General features: G+C 33.9%; 1 protein-coding gene across 2 annotated transcripts in view; it reads left to right on the top strand.

The window, feature by feature from the left end:
- Positions 1-20840, top strand: part of LOC149579899 (putative phospholipid hydroperoxide glutathione peroxidase) — a 102617-nt gene extending 81777 nt beyond the window's left edge. For both annotated transcript variants that reach the window (XM_089787794.1, XM_089787800.1), the window contains exons 5-6: positions 20158-20325; positions 20566-20840. In XM_089787794.1, the coding sequence (XP_089643920.1) occupies positions 20158-20325; positions 20566-20598 (201 nt within the window). In that variant the 3' untranslated portion in view covers positions 20599-20840. The remainder of the gene's footprint in view (positions 1-20157; positions 20326-20565) is intronic.
- The last annotated feature ends 473 nt before the right edge of the window (positions 20841-21313 follow it).

The following is a 21313-nucleotide window of genomic DNA, read 5'->3' as shown; positions in this document are numbered from 1 at the left end:
GTATCTTGCACAATCATGAACTCCTTTCTAAAAAGCTGCAATAGTTCATAGTGACATGGTTATCTTGCTGAAAATCAGCTTTGCATCTTCTTCTTCAGAGAAGACCGATCACTACCTAGTTGTGTGCCATTTGTTTGGGAGGTTTTCTTCTTGTATCATTGATAACATGTCAGAAGCTACACAAAATCTCCAGCTAAGAAAAAGTTTGATTTATATATTTCCGCCCTTCTGGTTCTTATGTTTTTCACAGTATGCCACCCATGGCTGTGTGGAGGGGGATTCCTACCCCTGTGGGAAAACCATGCATTTCGAATCATATTTGCATTTTCATTTACATTTTTTAAGAAAATAAGTTGTCAATGCTCAATTTTTTTTTTTCTCTTTGTTGAACATTGACTTCTAAATAATACTAACAATACCTATGAAGAGGTAAATGAAGAGAAGATAGAGGAGACTATTTCCCATAGTGAGGTGATTTCTATATATTTTTTTGGTTGTAAGAATAATTAGGGCTTTTTTTACTATCAACTATATTGAGAAAATCATATAGCTTATGCTTGCTCTTATTGATTTTAATGTGCAAATGTGAAAACAAATTGTGCTTTACAAAATAAGCACAAAAAATGCAATGCATTTGAATCATTCAAATGCAAGCTTGGACAAAAGTCAAGAGATATTTGCCATACAGTAAAACCCTCAGACTTATATACTGTTGACATGAAGCTAATGTCGAAAGACGCATTATAGCCATAAAGTAATGTCAATATTTTTCATATGGATAGATTGACTTACCTAGTAAGTAATGTGTACTAAAATAAGTTTATCAAACAAACATCTTATTTCATAAACATTATCATCTTATTTAAATTTACTTTTATATTGATGATTTTATTCTTTTAAGTGAGTACATATAATGACATTGATGGTCTTCATTGATAAAGTTTGAAATTTATTATAATTGTATATTATGAGGATTAACCTCTTATCTAATTACATGTTTAAATATTGCTCTTGCATTGGAAATTGATTACTAAATTAAGCAGGGTTAGAGAGATGTCATACCAAGTAAAATAGTTTGTCTATTGTACTTACAATTCTTGGAAGCAACAAATAAGAAGAAAATCTATGTGTAGAAAAAAATATAATAATTATCCAAGTACATAATGTTCTGATTGTTTTCCTAATTGATTGCAAGGTGCAACCGATGGCAAGGAGACCATCACCCCAGAATGGGAGTTTTTTTATAATTTTTTTTTCCTTTTTTTCTCTTTTAATACCCAACAAACATAACTTTTTAAAGTGATCATGATATGTTATCATTTAATGTAGAAATTGTTTGTTTAAGCCACAAGTGAGTATTCATATTTCACAAATGAACTAGGACACAAAAATTACAAATGTCCATTTGATGACTGTACTATTGGAGGAGGAAAGGAATGTAGTTTCAATAGAAACAATAATAATATAATGAGGGTCCATGGGCAGCTACCTATTTGTTTCAATATACATGGACTAGTGCCAAAGACGCTAGCAAGAAGACCTCTTCTTCCTTTGAGGTCCAAAGACAGTACTACCAAAACAGAAGGACATTTGCATATCTCGTCAATCAGTGACAGAACGCATCTTAATACCTTGAAAGTGACACCTCGCTTTCTTGAAGACAAGCAAAATTATGATGATGTCTCGACAAAAATCATGCAAAAAGTTGAGGATCCATATAGGGCTTATTTGGTTGTTGATCAACTGGAGCTTGAAGATATGGAAGTCTGTGATGTTGAATCCTGTGTTTTCAGTTTGCTTTCTACTTTTAGGTTTTCAAGATTCAGACACCTTCAACCATCAAACATCATAGGGCTAAAGTAATTTATAACTTTTTTAAGTTCTACATCTAAGTTACTAGTTTGTTGGAGACCTAGTTATGTTTTAATAAAACCAATAACTACTTGTTTTGGTCCTTTGACAGTTTTAAATATCTAAAAGGACAACATAAACACATATCAAGCAAATCAATTAGTAACTCTACTTAGGAAGTGTTGGGCGTTCATTTTGCACGAGGTCAACGACAGGAATCCATAGTGTAACTCCTCTCTTGAAAAGCAAATCTTTTTAAAGGATCCGCTCCAAGGTTCAGTGTTTGTCTTGCGACGTACCAAAATCCGCTCAGTAGAAGATAAATGTGAATGTTCACGAGGAGGCCTTTGCTGGTTCCAAAAACTCTTTTACCTTGGAATCAAGTAAAATCTGTTCACTGTCTCAAAATATCACACCAAAAGAACAATATTTTTTGTATTTTCTGTTTTTCAATGAATGCAAATCTAACAATGCAACTAGTATGAGGTCCTATTCTAACAGGGGGGTTAGCAAAGCAAATAACAAAACTGAAAGCAAATAACATGAAATCAAATAACTTGAAATTGAAATTCTTAAACGGACATAAGCTACAGAACACAACACGCTGCGAGTTAAACCTTTGAAGAAATCGGTAGGAAACCAATGAAAAGAGGAGCAGCGCTTCCTAGAATCCATGGATGCAATCGTCGGTGAGAATCTTTAACAAATCGAATGATGTTTCACTCTTCATCAAATCGCAAGGCCACGGAAAGTGCGCTCATGCGAGACAAAAAGCTATGTAGACACAATCGGGTGATCTCTTCTCAAGCTCGTTACGTCAACAGAATTCATATATCTGTAGCAAACACTAGAACTAAAAGATCGCACAACCAGAAACAACGCAATAAACCTTTGGCTCAATCAAAATCTCATGAATAAAATCCATAAAACAATGACACATCCAGGCAAGAATAACTACACTCCGAATGCTAGCACCAAAAGCATAATTTTATTGCATAATAACGGCGGCCCTTTTTACATTTTACAATGGGGTATTTATAAGAAATCGTCTCTTCAATTTGTGTTGAGAGTGAGAGATATCTTAATGCAATAAAATGCTTTTAAAACATTAAAACAAACTAAATATATAGAAACTGGTAATCTAACTGGTGCTTAGAGGGACTCCATCCATATTTTATTCATTAATTGGATGCATGAGCCCTTTACATGTCAAAAACAATGAAAGCATGAGAGAGAAAGTAGGAGGAAGCCATTAGTCGAAGTGGAAGTGCATGGAGACACCAAAAATAGAAGTTGGCCCTTCACTAGGCGCGTGTCAGTGTTAAACTTGCCATCAGAATGTGCTCCCAATGCATGGAAAGTGTTATTTTTGGAACTGGTAGTCAACTATCGGCGCACCTCTGAATTGCGGAGCTACATGAAAATGCGGAGTTGCGGAGCTGTGGAGCTTCAGACCTGCGGAGCTCAATTCGCCAAAAAATCAAAGTTCTCAATTTTGAAAACGGTTTCTGGGTTTTGCTCAAATGAGGTTTTAGATCACTTTTTGTATATGCTCCATGCCCCTTTCTGATGATTTACACACTCTTTGTAGCCAATTACTTTCATTAACTTGCACTTCCTCTGCTTCTTCAATCGAAAATCTCAAGGCACCTGCGTTGAATCTTGTCCCCAATAGTTGCATAAGACGAGGAACCTGATTTGCTTTATGTGTCAAACCTCTGTATCTTTGACCTTTGTCTTCTCTCCACCTGTCGAATCCTTCCCGACGAGAAACCAAGTGATCCAGATTATCCAAGATGATCAAATGTTTGCAACTTTTTCATATTTTTTCACAAATTTTCTAGGCGTTTTTAAATGACCCTTTTGGAGGTCTTCTGCTCAAAATTTCAAGTCGGAACCTTTGTCAGTCCCTAAAATTGGGCAGCCAAAGGCTTGCTGTTTTAAGGACTGAAATTAGATCTTTAGTTCTTCTTTCCAACGGTGTAAGCGATTCTGAATTCCGAGGCCCGAGTCAAAAGTTATGATCTCGACAAGTTGAGGATGCAATTTTTTACCTACAAAAGAAGCAAACATAAGTCCGTAGAGTTAACAATGCATAGTAAAGATACACTAGCTACTCAAACAAAACTGGAGGTGAATCCTGAAATTTGGCTAAGTCTGAAATCTTGAAGCCCTGAAATTTGGCTAAGTCTGGATTTCTGAAGCCCTGAAATTTCCTAGAATCTTTACCTTATCTCCAAGAAGTTTGAAACCTATCTCAAAAGATTCGTCGCATATATTAAAATATATCTCAAGTATAAGAAATTAAACGATATACATCATCTTACACTTAAACGATATATTTTAAACCCCTCGCATAAATTAAACGATATACGTCATCTTACACTTAAGTATAAGAAATTAAAATATATCAAAATATACGTCATCTTATACTTAAACGATATATTTTAAACCCCTCTCATGACTATTCAGACAAGCACACAAGGCCCTTTGTCATGCGCGCACACACACATATGAAATGCATCAAAGCGTGCGCACACGAGGCGCGAACCCATGGCAAAGCACGGGCTACGAATTGCATCAAAGCGCGTCCGTGAGGCGCGACGGCGCGCAAGTGCACATGGGCGCGGGTGTGACGCAGTGGCGCGTGGGCGCAACGCGGGAGGCGCTCGACGCGCGCGGTGCGGGTGGCACTCAGCGCATGCAGCACGCGACATGCGCAGCGCTTGACGCATGCGCGGTGCTCGGTGTGGGTGCGCGGCACGAGTGTTGCGGGGTGGCGCTTTTTTATTTTTATTTATTTATTTTCCCACTTTTAAATTTTTTATTTTTTTTTATTTTTTCAATTTTTGATTTTTTTGTTATTTTTTCAATTTTCAATTTTTTGTGTTTTTCAATTTTTCAATTTTTTGTGTTTTTCAATTTTTTGATTTTTTTTTGTGATTTTTGAATATTGACTCTAAAATCCTAAGGTATATTCTTCTCTCGACTCCCGAACTATGACTCCGGGAGTCGAAAAAAGTAGGGGGTCCTCATTCCTCACTAGGAATGGGGCGTGTGTTGTGGACACCACAACAAGAAGTTGTCACATCCTCACGTCATTTCTTCATTCGCAAAGCACAAGTTTTCAATATAGCATACTCAATATTGATTTAATAAATACTGAGAATCTAATATCCCATTAAATCGATCAAACTAACATAACATGTTAGTAAAAGACAAGGAAATAAACATAACTTGTCATTTATATTTTTCTGCAAAGTAATTAGTCACCACTTACTGTATTTGCCTTCTTAGAAGCTTTCTCACTTTATTGTTTCTGATGTCTATTGATTGAAGTTTACTTGATCATTTTTCCAACATCTATGATATAAATTATAACATGAGGTGATTGTATGTCTATAAAGTTTTTAGAGCACTGAAGTCCAGTTAAAATTGCTTAAGCACAAAAATACAATTACTTCTTGTTGAATGAATGCTTTTTGGTTATGCGCAACGGGTATTCTTCCATCAAGCATTTATGTTTTGGAGTCACTGAAAGAACAATAGCGCGATAATTCTGCCTGCTTAGTGACAATTCAATTTTGTCAGCAGAGACTTACATGGAGATCATCTATAAGATCAAATAGTTGTATTCTTAGAGATCTTCCTCGAGCAACTATAAAAGCCAATTATTTGCCATGTCCTCTAATAAAAATCATTTGTTATATTGAAGAAGAAAAGGATTTATTTGAATCTTGCATTTTACCCATTGTATACTATTTGTAGAAACAAAAAAAATTAATCCTATGCAAGAAACCACACATTGTTGCTTGTTTTGTGTTCACGTAAAATAAGTTTACCCATTTTTCACAATTCTTGTAGGACTATTTCACTTTTTGGTTAAAAAGGAAAATTTGAGTGACCCTACATATTTTGACACCTACCTTAATACCTTTTTTTTTTTCTATCACACCAGCATTAGTCATGACCACTTCCAAAATATCCGCATCTCTAACCATTGCAATAAAGAAGAAAAAATGAGTTCATTGATGATGAAGAAACAAATGAAGAAAGAGGAGTGTGAATCATTCATTACCCCCTTTTAGTATATTGTTACAAGGTTTCCAAACAATTTTGCCACGAGTTGTTGGATCATAGTAGCTTTGAAACGAGCTTGTTAGATTTTCATGTGCTTGAATTTTTACATTTTTTGTGGGTGTGAATTAGAAGTTGTTGGATATCATCGTTTTGACATGTGGATGATCTTCATGTTTACATAGTGTCACCATCTTATGCAGCTAACATAGAGAAAAGGCGAGTTCTCCTAAATATTCAAAAAAATTTATAATAAGAAAGATGTGCGTTAGTGCAATGCATTAAGACCAATACATGTTTACATTATTTTTGGAATAACTATTGGCATATTAAGGTTCTTAAGGTAAGCGTTGAATTTTCACACAGTTGCTCAATTAACAACACCAACAATTGTTATTTGTCTCCAAGCTACTAAATTAATTAATTTTGTGTGTCAAAGTCTTAAAAATTTCAACCAGTTTGTATTTTTCATGTCGTAGTCAATGTTTTTAACCTATCACATATGAATGCCAGATCTAGAGCTTCAAATTTCTCTAACCAGACTTAACCTCCTATCACGCAACTACCAAAATATGACATTTAGATATCCATAGGCTGAATGTTTTGTTTCTCCCTTTATGTGTCTCTTTACTTCTTGATGTACACGTAACTATATTACGTAGGTGCTTCCTAAGGAAAAAAATATATTAACTTTTTTGTAATTAAAATTTAACTCGTACTCTTAACAAAACTTGATTTGCTTTGCAATATTAATTTGTGTTGTTAAATTCTTTTGTGGTGCATTATGTTTTTGGCAACTTGGTCATCCATTGGTTTTCATATCGAATCTAGATTGTTATATAGAATTTTTTTAGTCCATGCTTGCATGTTGTATGCAAAAAGATTAAATTATGTTAGATTATGCAAATTTCTCTTGTCAAACTAACTCTCTGCTGTATTGTTTGAATTGTATGCTTTGTGCTTTTTATTTTCTCAATTGTTGTTTCATTCTAACAATTTCTTTGCTGAAAGTCCACATTTGACATGTCGCCTACAATATTTGAAGGCGGCGGTAGGAGCACCAACAAGGTATTGGTTGGTGATCAAGAAGTCGTAGTGTGTGGTGAGAAGGGCACTCCAACTAGGATTACTCAAGATACTGTAATGCATCTCCAATATTGCTTATCTTTTTTAATTTATCCTAACACATTTATTGTTAATTGTTTTGCATTTTTATTATCCCGTATCCTTTATGCTTTCTATTTTAAGTCATTCTCACAAAAGCTCTAAGGAAACCTATGTGCCCAACTAGGGAGTGGATGTGGCCTCCATGCTACCTCGATGAGTAATTGAGTTGTGTTTTTATCATACTATATGCTTTATGATTTTTTATTTTAAGTCATTCTCACAACAAGCCTCTGTGCCTAATCAGGGAGTGGATGTGCCCAATTAGGGCATTGACTATGTCCCCCATGGTGCCTTTGTGAATAATATAGTGACGTGTTTAGAGTTACTACCCTAATGATGCTTCTCTTATTTTGTCAATCTTCATGTCTTCATTATATTTATACATTTACCATTAATTAAGTCACGTTTTTCTTTACACACATTTCAATTGCTGTAGACAATTGAAAATGAAAGTCTACAAGAATATGTTGTGAAACAATCATTGGGCTAAGCCTTTGAGGTAGAATTTAATCATTTTTTTAAATTGGTAATGTGTGACATCTAATGTTGCATCTTATTGCAATGCATAGTTTTATGAGTTACTACAATTGTATGGTCTTGTGGTTTGTAGGAGAAACATTTGGAGGATATCCACCAAAGGGAATCACATAGCTCTATCACTATTAGACACAACAACAAATTAAATACCAAGAGAGGAGGCGATGGTTTGGGGGAATCAAAATATATTTTTTACTTTATTTGGAAAAAATAACTTCAACTCATTTACATATTACTTTGATACTTTTTGCAGATGATTTACATGAGCATATTAATGGTTGAGTGCTTAACCGAGATCATATATATATGTTTAGTCAAATATCCAGGTTATTAAGATTCTAGATATAGTCATCTTCCTTTCTTTTGATATTGAATGGATCTAATTTAGAATGATATCTGGTTAAGTGATGCTCTATATCCATGATTTGTTTCATAAAGGAATTGGAATAATGCATTTTTAAATAATTAGGTAATATATAGAGAGAGTGCAGTAATGCTTAGGGCTTCTTAGCTTATGAAGGTTGGGAAACTAGCTTTTTGTGATCATATTTTTAGTCGATTTATCTTTGACTTGACATATGATTTGAGCATAATTGATCATATTATAATGAAGTTTATATAATGCAGATATATTATATTTCAGTTATGATGTTTATTACTAGCATACTGATTCCTCCGAGCATATTTCGATGCCCGTGTGATTAATGGAGATCTCTCTCTCTCTCTCTCTCTCACACACACACACACACACACACACACACACATCTTGCATTATCTCAAACTTAGCAATTAGAAGAGAATGAAAGATTGTGTGTGTGTGTGTGTGTGTGTGTGTGAGAGAGAGAGAGAGAGAGAGTGAGTGAGAGAGAGAGAGAGAGATCTTTAATCACACAAGCATCAAAATATGCTTAGAGGAATCAATATGCCTTCAATAAACATCATAGCTGAAATATAATGTATACGCAGTATATACTCCATCATAATATAATCAATTCTACTCAAATCATGAGCCAAATCAAAAATAAATTGGTAACAAATATGATCACAAAAACTACTTTCCCAACCTTCATAAGCTGAGAAGTCCTAAGCAATAATATTAAAGTGGTATTATTTCACTCTTTTATGAAACAAAACATTGATATAAAGCATAACTTACCCAAGTATCATACCAAATTATTCCAAATCATTCTAAATTGGATTCATTCAATAACAAAAGAAAGAGAGATGACTATATATGTAACATCCACTTTTCCAGGGTCTTAATTAACGATTAACATACTCAAAGAAATACAATTATTACTTCATTTTCATGGGAAGACAGTTAAATCAGTTTCGTTCATATGAAAGAGATTGACGGTTGAAATCAGTTAAACAAATTTTTTTAATTAAGAACTTAAAAAATCATCAATGAATTTACTATAGAAATTAAAATCCACATACCATAGAATTTGAACCAAGAAATCATTGTAGGGATGCTTCTGCAACCACCCAGGTTAGTCCACAAATACCTCTATAACAATATCAAATAACAACTACCATCCAATACTGCTATATCAGAATCAAATGACGATTACCATTAAACACCACTATGTTAGTTAGGGCATCACATACCACTGTATCAATTTGGACATCGATTACCATTGAATCATTTACGGCATCAGATACTATTATATCAATTAGGGCTTAAGATACCACTGTTTCAATTAGGACTTCAGATGCCACTGTATCATTTAGGACTCTGGATGCCATTAATTCAATTAGGGCTTCAAATACCACTGTATCATTTAGGGCTCTAGATACCACTAAATCAATTAGGGCTTCAGATACCATTGTATCATTCCTTTCCTTCCGATTTCTTAACTATGGCAATAACTTAAGATTAGAAGATGTGCTCATATTCAATATTCATATAAATGAAAGGTTGATATAACAATTCATCAGATAAATCTATCTCTCGCAACTAAATGTAAAATAACTATAACGATGACATAACTCAATTAATCTTACCTATACATCATAAAAGTAAAAATACCTGTTCCAACAAACAATTGAGTGTATAGCTTATTTTTGTTTGTGGTACGTCCGACAACTTGGGGAGAGGTGAAACATTGTCAGGAGCTTAACCACCCAACCTCGGACCTTAACTTATTCCTCACACAATCTCTAATGAGAAAGGCCCTCCCTAATCGAAATAGATAGGGATCATCTTGTCATTTTCTGAGCATCCAGGTATCTAACCACACCACTTGATTTGATAGCAGGAGATAATAACATGATCATGCATGAGCTATTAAATGATATTATTCTAGAATTAATGTATCATATCTGACTTTTATTTTCTAAGTCATTACAGACCCCATCTCACCTCTTCACCCTTTTTGATGGCTATACAATTGGTGAATCCTAGATGCTCAGATCTTAGAGCAATCGGCTCTGTCTGTTGATCCTCAACTAAATTATAAAATATATATTTTGCAACTTATCACAATTTGTGATTTGAAAAAGATATTCTTAAAGAATGCATAATTTATTGTATAATTCTAATCTCCATTGGCATAATGATCTATGGATTCATTTTATGGCTACTTGGCTTTCATTTGCCATGAATAAATCTACTTAAAAGAGAAACAATTTTGTAATATCAAACAAGATATCAACAAGTTATCATCATGATAAATACTGTAGTTTATTGTTATTGCACCACTTGTTCAAGAAAACAAATTAGAAGCATTGGATTCAAGTGTTCTACATAACCTGGATAACTTGTAGATGATGTCTTGTTGAACACTAACTACTTGTCACACCTATATTTGCAAAGTAAATAGCACAGCTCCAACATAAAAGTACTTCACGATTTTTGGCATAATATTTGAATGGGCATGAAATCGTGGGAAGAATTTATTGAAAGGTATAGACTGGTATTGGCAAGGATATCGATATTAAGAAGGAATTCGGGTGTTGTGGTAAAAGGAAGAAGTGATCATTAAAAAATCGTAGCATGAACAAGGTAGTATGTACCTAGCTGGCCGCTATGTTTCAGCCTCCCATAAACGTTCTTCAGGCACCATTACCCAAGTATATATGAATCACGTAATCTGAAATCAAGATAATAAATAAAAATTGATTGCTATGGTGGTAGTGATCTTTCCAATTGAAGTTGCAGGTTATCGACTTAAACAAGAAAGTCGGAAATAAAAGGGAGAGAGAGTCGGAATTGAGAAGAAGGCAGTCGAGTGCCATGAAAATATATATCGGGTATGAGAGTTCTTGCCTCCTTGTCTCCACCCATCTCAAGATATCAAAAGGTCTAAGGAGACTCTTTGGCTTCCGAAACATAAAAAATATCTTGGCAATAAAAATGCCAAGTGTTTAACGAGTTATAAACAAGGGAAGAATAAAGATGGAAAAAGAGTTGGAAGGTTATGATTCGAATATTATAATTTGAATGTTATTATATTTGAATATTATTATAATTTAATATTATATGTACATGTAAATATATTAATGGGGTGACATTACTTTATTAAATTATTATAATATAATGGTACCATTTCATTTTTATATCTATGTGTACGTATATAGATATATTTATTATAATAATATGGTGAAATATCATTAAAAATCCTTTGAAGTACATTTTATATTTTAACTCAATTATTTATATTTTTCAAATTATTTATTTAAATAGCTCATGCGGGTCCCACAAATGTATCCTGTTTCAAGTCGCTAGGTCCTCAACCCATTTGCCCAGTGATGGTGATGCTCTTGTGCCTAATTCTTTTCTGACAATGTTTCCACCCCTTCGACGTGTTTCCTGCAAGGAAATTCTCCACAATTAAATCATATTATCATAACAAGTTATAAATAATCATAACGGCTAGCTGCCTTTTCAATTCCATGAATTCGTGATAAATGATCAACCAACATGTTATCTTCACATGAAATTATAATGATTAACCATCTTTTCATTTCACAGGATTATAACCAATTTAACTGTCAACTGACTTCATGCGAAGCTCAATGGCTATATTTTAAATTAGGTCAAAAATTGGAATTGGGATGTAACAATATAACTAAAATCTCAATAGCTTAGATATTTCACTAAACCTATATAATATATGTATGTATGTATGTATGTATAACAGTAAATGTATAATAATAATATATGATATCAGTTAATCCCTCAACCATCAATATTCTCAAGTAAATCATCAATAAAATTTACTAGGGTAATAGGTAAATGAGTTGAAATATAAAAATATTTTGATTCCCCCCTTACCTTTCATCTCCTACACCTCCCATCCCATTCCCTGCCCTCTTGGCATTTAATCTATCACTGCGTCTAAGTGAGATAGGGCTATGTGACTCTATCCAATGGATATCCTCCAAATGTTGCTCCTACAAACCACAAGGAGCATATGAATGTAGTCATTGTCAAAATTATGCATTGCAATCAGATGCAACACTGGATGTAGTACATTACTGATAAAAAACAGAATGGTAAAATAAAGAATGATTAAATTGTACCTCAAAGGACTAAACTAATGATTGTTGCACAACGTGTTGTTGGAGACTTTTATTTTCAATTGTTTGCTGCAGTTGAAAAGTGTGTGTAAACAAAAATGCAACTTAGTTAATGGTAAATGTATAAATATAATGAAGACATGAAGATTGACAAGATAAGAGAAGCATTATAAGGGCAGCAATTCTAAATGCATCTCCATATTACTCACAAAGTTAGCATGGTGGCCATAGCCATTGCCTAGGTTGGGTACATCCACTCCCTCATTGGGCACAAAGGCTTGTTCAGAGAATGACTTTGAATAAAAAACATAAAGCATACAGTATAATAAAAATGCAACTCAATTACAAACAAAAGCAACATGTGGACCATAGTCACTACCCTGAATTCGCACATCCACTCCCTGATTGGGCACAAAGGTTTCTTGAGAGCTTGTTTTGTGAATTACTTAAAATAGAAAGCATAAAGCATATTGTATTATAAATATGTGACTCAATTAATAGTAAATATGTAAGTATAATATAAAAAAGATTGACAAGATTGGAGATGCATTACAATATATTGGGCAATAGAAACCGGAATGCCATCTTGTAATGACCCTTACCAATAGGCCACTAATAACCACTAATACTGAATTGTGGAATTTTGTCAGACACTTGGCATGCAAACTAAATATATTGCTGAAAGCAAAATGCTGAATAAAGGAAATTGTTGTGCAAATCTACTCAAATAACTGATGTAAAATAGTGCCAATATATTAATTCAATGATAACCAAATGCTTTTACATATGTAATGCAATTTTCAACTCAAGGCATTACAACATGGCACATTACAAACAAACCCTTATTGGCTGAATACAACTGAGAATTTCTTGCTATACAAACTGAAATGAAAGAATCTGGATTGAGCAAATGTTGGAGACTGAATGCTGAGGACGAAATGATGAAAATGCAACTCCAAACTGCCCTCCAATTTGCTGACCGTACGGCTCACAGGTACAACTGTACATGTACGGATTGGTACGACTCCTGGCAAAAATAAATGCTAGGCTAAAAGGTGCTGAAAATGATATAGAAATAATCGCTAGGCTCCAAGGAAAATTCTCCCAGAAAATAAAAATCAAACTCCCAGCCAATGGTGAGATATGAGCAAAAATGTATGTCTAGGCTGAAAATCAAACCTTGCTGAAAATGCCCAAATAAGCTCAACTTGAAGTAGCTGAATCTTCAAAGGATATTTCACCTCCTCAGTTATGCAAATTCTTAGGAGACTTTGTTCCCAAAGATCAAATGACAATCTGCAGACCAAGATGGTGCCACAAATGCTCAAAGAGAAAAAGTAGTGTAAACTCAAAACTTGGGATGTCCAAATGAGAGGCCAAGCACCCTATTTATTCACTTTCCTAAGAAGTCTCTAAGAACTTCTAGAAGTATCCATAAAATATTCTTATGACATTCCTTTATAATGCACTTTTATAAAAAGTAACTTTGTAAAATAAAAAAAAAGTGCAACTCAACTCAAAATTATAATATTTTGGCTCCACATAACACATAAAATGAAAATATAATAAACCTCATCTCTCCAAGAGCAAATAAGACCATCCAATCCCCAAATAATTATCAAAATGACTCTCTCACTAAAAACATCTGCCTACAAGAGTCCATGATTGGCAAATTCACTGAAAAATAACATGTCACTAAAAATGGGACATGTCACATCCTCATCACCCACTAGGACTTCTAGTTCACTAGCCAATACCTCGCCACCACCGCTGCCACCACCTTCAAATATTGTAGGTGGTGCTTCAGATGTGGATTTTCGGCAAAGGAGTTATTAGAATGAAACAACATTCGAGAAGATAAAAAACATAAAGCACACAATTCAAATAATACAACAAAGAGTTAAGTCCAATGAGAGAAATTTGCATAATCTAAGATAATCTTACCTTTTTGCATAGAACATGCAAGCATAGACTAAAACAATTGCATGCTAATCTAGGTTCCATACAAAAACCAATGGACAACCAAGGTGCCAAAAAACATAATGCGCCACAAAAGAATTTAATTACGTAGATTAAAATTGCAAAGTAAATTACGTTTTGTTAAGAGTAGTTGTTAATTATAAAGAAAACCACCCTTTATGCCTCAAGAAGCACCTACATAATAGAGCTGAGTACATCAAGAAGTAAAGTGACACATAAGAGGGGAAATTAAACATTTTGCGCAGGGAATTCTAAATGTCATATTTTGGTGGTTGCAAGACAAGAGGTTAAGTATGGTGAGAGAAATTTGAAGTCACAAGCTTGGCATCCACATGTGACAAGCCAAAAACATTGAATACATCATGAAAAATACAAAGTGGTTGAAATCTGAATGTCTTTGACACCCAAAAGTAATTAATTTGGTAGCTTGGGTTTGAATTCCAACTGTCGGTATTGTTAATTGAGCAATCATGTGGAAATTAGACACTTCCTTAAAAACCTTAATATGCCAACTATTATTCTAGAAACAATGTAAATGTGTATTGGTCTTAATCCATTGCACTAACACACATCCTTCTTGGTATAAAATTGTTTAAACATTTAGGAGAACTTGCCTTTTTTTTGTGTGTTCTAAGCTGTAGAAGATGGTGACATTGTATGCATGAAAATCGTCATGTCAAAACAATGAGATCCAACAATTTTTGATTCACACCCACAAAAATGTTAAAATTCAAGCACATGAAATTTGACAAACTCATTTCAAAGCTCCTAAGATCCAAGAACTCATGGAAAAACTATTTGAAAACCATGGAACAATGAGGTTTATTTATGCATCATTAGTGATGTTTTTCTTTTCCTTTACTGCAATGGTTAGAGTTGTGAATTTATGGAAGACTAGGACTGATCTTGGTGTGATGGCGAGAATTGTAAATATTAAGGTAAGTGTCGAAATGTGTAGGGCCACTCTAATATTCCCTTTTAACCAAAAGGTGAAATAGTTCTATTGAATTGTGAGAAATGTGTAATCTTATTTCACGTGAACAGGAAATAGGCAAGGTTAAATTTGGAGAATATTCACTCCACTATGGAAATGTTGTTTTCACTTAGGTGAATCTGCAACAGGTAGTTTTTCACATAAGATTGATTTTTTTGGTTTCTACAAAAGGTATAAGTCATTTTCTTCTTCTATATAACAAATGATTTTGGCTAGAGGGCATGGCAAATAATTAGCTTCTATTGCTGCCTAGGGGAAATCTCTAAGAATACAATTGCTCGATCTTATATATGATCTCCATGTATGCTTCTACTAAGAAAATTGAAGAGTTGCTAAGCAGGCAGAATTTTGATGCTATTTTTCTTTTAGTGACTCCAAAACAAAAAAGCTTGATTGAAGAATACCAAAAAGCATACCTTCAGCAAGAACTGTACTTTTGTGCTTAAGCAATTTTTACTGGAGTTCAGCACTCTGAAAACCTTATAGATACACAATCAACTCAAGTTATAATTGATCTAATGGATGTTGGAAAAAAGATCAAGTTTTAACTCCAGTGGACAGACATCAAAAATTGTACAATGGGAATGCTTCTAAGAAGGCAGATGCAATAATGGTCACTAACAGCTTTGCAGGTGAAATATAAATGACAAGATATGTTTATTTTCCTTGCCTTTTATTTACATGTTATGTTCTTTTAATCAAAATCATGGGATATCACATTCTCAATATTTATTAAAGCAACATTGAGTATGATATATCAAATACTTGTGATTTGCAAATGGTGGAATGACATGAGGATGTGACTGTTTTCTTAAATTAAGTCACTAATTGATTTGCTTGATATGTGTTTTACATTGTCATTCTACATATTTCAATTTTCAAAAGATGGAAACAAGTAGTTATTGGTTTATTAAAACAAAACTAGAGCTCCAACAAACTAGTAACTCAGATATAAAACTTAAAGAAAATTTAAAAGACTTTAGCCCTATGATATTTGATGGTTTAAAGTGTTTGAACATTGAAAACTTAAAACTAGAAAACAAACTGAAAATACAGGATTTGGCATCACATACTTACATATCCTTAAGCTCAATTTTATCACCAGCCAAATAAGCTTTATATTGGTCCTCAACTTTTTCTTGATTTCCACTAAGACATCCTCATAATTTTGCTTGTCTTCAAGCAAGTGAGCTGCCTCTTTCAAGGTGTTAAGATGCTTTCTATGCCATTAAGTGGCAAGGTGTGTCCTTTTGTTTAGGTATTACTATCTTTGGACCTCAGGGGGGAGGTTGTCTTCTTGTTGGTGTCATTTGAGCTCATCTGCGTTTATGGGAACGAATAGGTAGGCGCCCATGGACTCTCTTTCTATGATCATTGATTCTATTGAGACTCCATTGCTTTCCTTCTCCAACAATACAACCTTCAAATGTATATTTGTATTATTTATGTCCCTTTTCAATTCTGAAATATGAGTACTTGTTTGCCTTCTGAACAAACAATTTCCACATAAAATAATAACATATCATGATCACTCCAAAAAATTAAGCTTTGCTAGGCATTAAAAGCGAATAAAAGAAAAATAAAAATAGAAAACACCTGTTATGGTGAGATGGTCTCCTCGCCATCAATTGCACCTTGCAGTCAATTAGGGGAACAAAAAAAATATCAAGTACTTGGATATATATTATATTGTCTTGTATTGACATGCATTTTCTCTTTATTTGTTGCTTGCAACAATTGTAAGTACAATAGCCAAAATATTTCACTTGGTAAGAAACCTCTCTAACCCTAATTGACTAATCAACTTTCAATAGGAGAGTGATATTCAAACATTCAATCAAATAAGAGGTTAATCCTCATATAACACTGGACATAGTATACAATTATGACAAATTTCAAACTTTACTAACATGAACCATCGATATCGTTATATGTACTCACTTAAAGAATACAACTATTAATATAAAGGTTAATTTAAATAAGATTCCCATGATACTATTTGTGAAATAAGAAGATTGTTTCATTGCCTTATTTTAGTACACATTACTGTCCAAGTAAGTCTATCTATCCATATGCAAAATACTGAAGTTAATTTATGACTATAATGCATTTTTTAACATTAGCTTCATGTCACATTATACAAATTTGAGGACTTTTACAACATGACAAGAATTTCATGACTTATGTGCAAGTTTTCATTTGAATGATTTAAATATAGTGCATTTTTCTTGCTTATTTTGTACAACACATAGTTTTCAGATTTGCATATTAAAATCAATAAGAGCAAACTCTAAGCTAGTTGATTTTCTCAATATAGCTAATAGTAAAAAAAATCCTAATTATGCTTACAACCAAAAAAAATATAGAAGTCGCCTCACTATGTGATCCATCCTCCTCAATCTCCTCTTCATTTGTCTCTTTTGTAATGTTGCCGTCATTAAATAAATATTTAATCAAACCTTTGTTAATGGGCTGATTGATTTAGTATATCTCGGACCCATTTTTTATTTAATTGTGTTCGTAGGTAGGTGTGGCCATCGGCTATCTTTGTATACCCTCAGAAAGGTTTCCCCGATGGGTATTTAAGCATGGCATGTAGGTAGTAGTAGGAATGTGATTTGGATTATTTTCTTTGTACTGCAAATTCCTATTGGAGTTCAGTATTGTTCGCTATTTCGAAAGTGAAAGATCTTCTCTGCTTGGCTCTTACAGTTTCAGTGGGAGTCAACTCTCACCCTATTCCGTCCATTGTACTTCTTTGTTTCAGATCTAGTAAATCTGAAACACCATTTTAATCTGGATTATATCTATCTATGTTATTTCATTTTGTGTCTCTTGCACACTTTTCCTGAATTGTCATTCAATCGTAGGCTTAGCATTAACACATCTAAAGATCAAGTGCGTGCCACCTTTTTGCCAAACACTCCAACCTTTTTGCGCAACATCCTCACTCTCATTGTATGACTTTTAAGGACAATCATACGACTCTTAACCCTCCACCATATGGTCTACCCAAATTGCTCTATACTGTACGGCTAAGCCCAACTCCATCTCTTGGACACTGTACGACCTATCTTCACCATTTTCGCATGGCCATTAGGTGCCTACCGTATGACACACATTGTACACCTTTTCTTTGGTTTCCATACGGTCATTAGCATCGATCCCCATCGTACGGACTCTAGCAACCCCGTATAGACACCTTTCTTGCATTACTGTACGGACCTAGTCATTACCGTACAGCCCCAGTGTATCTGGTAACCCCCTGGCCGTACACATTAGACAACAGTTCATGCATACAAACTGTTGTCTCTCTCTGGTGCATTTGGAACGAAACATTACATCTTCAGAGGCATTGCTGGCATTATATTGAAGTTAACGTTCGATTAAAAAATGGAAAACAATGAGCATTGAAATAATATTCTTAAAAAATGTGAATGCAAATGTGAATACAACACAAAATACAAGGTCTTTCCATGGGGTAGGGCTCCCCCTTTAGACAATCATGGGTGGCATATTGTGAAAATAGATGAACTAAAGGGCAGAGATAGAATAAATCAAACATTTGATTACCCGGAGATTATGTGTAGCTTTTGACATGCTATCAATGATAAAAGAAGAAAAAATCCCAAAACCCTACGAAATAAATTTTGAAATCCTCCTCAAAGACTTTCTCCGCAAATTACAACTCGACATTCAAGCAGCCTAGCAAGGAGAAATTAAACACCCTAGATAGGCAGTGTGTTGTGAAACAATGAATGCAGATTAATTAGCTAGACAACAAACTAAATAGTAAAATATATAAGAATAGTTTAAGAAAAAAACTACGTGTCCACCTGGGTATGATATGTGTTAAAGTTTTTTGTTTAGACGTGAGCTCCGACTATGTGCCTCCTGAAAGCCAAAGGAAGTTACAACTCGCTGATGAAAAGGTGATACTTTTGTAAATTATCTAGCAAACAAGGAACATATCACAGAAAGTGTAACATTATACAACTACGACAATCAATCATCTCTCATGAATTGATGTATTGATCATGAGTACATTTCAGAAAAAAGAAATTGAAGAGCTTCAAGCTAGTAATATGCAACAGGTACATTTAAACAACCAGATTATAGATTTTCAAAGACCATGCTACATGGAATAATTATCGTATCAGCAATGGAAAAGATTATCAGAAAACCTACAGAGGTACAATCATTAACAAGAGCATGATCTTATGTTCAAGTGCACGAATGCATGGGGATATTGTTTAAGAAGAGTTGAGCATAAAGTGTATCATGGAATAGTTTGATTCAGAGGTCATGAAATATCTTTATATACAATAGGATTTTTTTCATACATTTTTGAACAAAGGACATTTAGAGATTATAATGTCATTCATTTTTTGATTGAACATCAACATCAAAGCTACAGTAACCTTCAAGATGCATTCACAATTTAAGGCTTAGTTACTGATTCATGCTCTCTGGCTGTGGATTTGGATTTGGAGGTGATTTCCCTATGGGTGCCTGTCGGATGCGCTTCCTAGGAACCCAGCTGCATAGAGATGCCTCCCAGAGGCATTCATGCGCATTAGGATGCCTAGGGGTGGCTTCCAACAAGCACCCACAGGGCATTCACATGCTTCTGCGAGCCTAGTCCCAGAAAAACATATTTTCTTTGACTTTTTACCACTTTTTTTATTTCTAACATGTATAAATAAGCTTTTTTTTGTAATTGTGTGATTTTCTGATTTGCATTGGAATGAACATAGACGTATATGATATGGTTTATAATCTTATTGAATATTCAGTTATAATTTATTTGAATATGAATTGGTGAAGTATTGTACTATCAAATGTTTTAATCTTGTATATTTCTTTCATTTCTTTGCCTCCCAATTTTTTTTGTGCATCCTTGCAGCCATTCTCGCATCTGCATCTAGATCTGCACCCGAATCCGTAACTAAGATATAAGTTTATAGTTAATTCTAGTTTTGCAATTCTGTAAAATTTCTGATAGGACTTTTCTCTTCTTTATGCAGGTTCATGTGAATGGTCCAAACACAGTTCCCATTTATAATTTTTTGAAGTCAAGTAAAGGTGGATTTATGGGATCTCGTATCAAGTGGAACTTTACCAAGTTTTTGGTTGACAAAGATGGTCATGTTATTGGTCGATATTCACCCTCAACATCACCATTTGGTATTGAGGTATGGCGTGTGCAATATAGAAAGTGTCTTGAAAATTATCATTCTAAATGAAGTTTGATATTTAACTTTTGCTGTCTAGTTTGATCTTGGCTTGAATGCTCTTTTTATTTTATTATCTTCATGTGATTTAACTTCTTGTTAGAATCGAATCCTTTATGACTTCTTTAAGTGGGGTTTCATATGCCAAATTGGTATCTTCCTTGGCCCTGACCTTAAAAACAATTAACTTTTACTGTGCAGAAGGACATCAAAACAGCATTGGGAGAGCTGTAACTGGAATGGACTAATTTTGTTATGTAGAAGTGAACTTTAATTTAACTGGACTATTTTGGGTTGGAGACGCTGCCTTAAATTATTTAACTTTCCTAGATCATATTGGAACATTGTAATTAAGTTTTTAACAAAACAATATGCTTACGTACACACTATGCTGTTGTGATTCCAAATTTTAAATTCATGTATCTAATTAGGATTTGGGTTTGAATATATAAAAAGGTTTCTGTTATTATATTTCATATTAGATCAGAAATTTTTTTTAAGATTAGAATATTTTCTTTGAGCTATTTGGCAAGTCTGTACATAATCTCTTATGTAAACCATCACTGAGAAAACTTGTAATAAGTAGAGCACTGTTTATGAGCTTTATTTGTCATGGTGGTTTTAAGTCATTTCCCATGATAACATTACTGAATGCCCATAGTCTGAATTCAAATTGAACTTAACCCTCATGATGCTCAAGCGTAATCTCTTAAATATATAAGAACTGGCTACTCCTCACCTCTACTATATTTGTTCTCGAGTTGAATTCCTTGGGGGATATAAATCCCTTAGGGAAGTCATTTCAAAATTAGAGTGATGTCTCTGAAGGTAATCACAAGTCAAACTGGCCCATAGGTATGTATATCAGTCTTAATTAGGGCTCCTGTTTCATTACCACTGCTAAAATATGGGATTTATAAGGAAGACATCAAATGCATATTGGAACCTT

This window comes from Cupressus sempervirens, chromosome 1 (genome assembly GCF_028749045.1).
Source record: "Cupressus sempervirens isolate cs-2001-9-10 chromosome 1, ASM2874904v1, whole genome shotgun sequence".
NCBI classification, from domain to species: Eukaryota; Viridiplantae; Streptophyta; class Pinopsida; order Cupressales; family Cupressaceae; genus Cupressus; species Cupressus sempervirens.
Note: the sequence above shows the minus strand (reverse complement) of the source record. Positions and strands in the feature narration are given on the sequence as shown.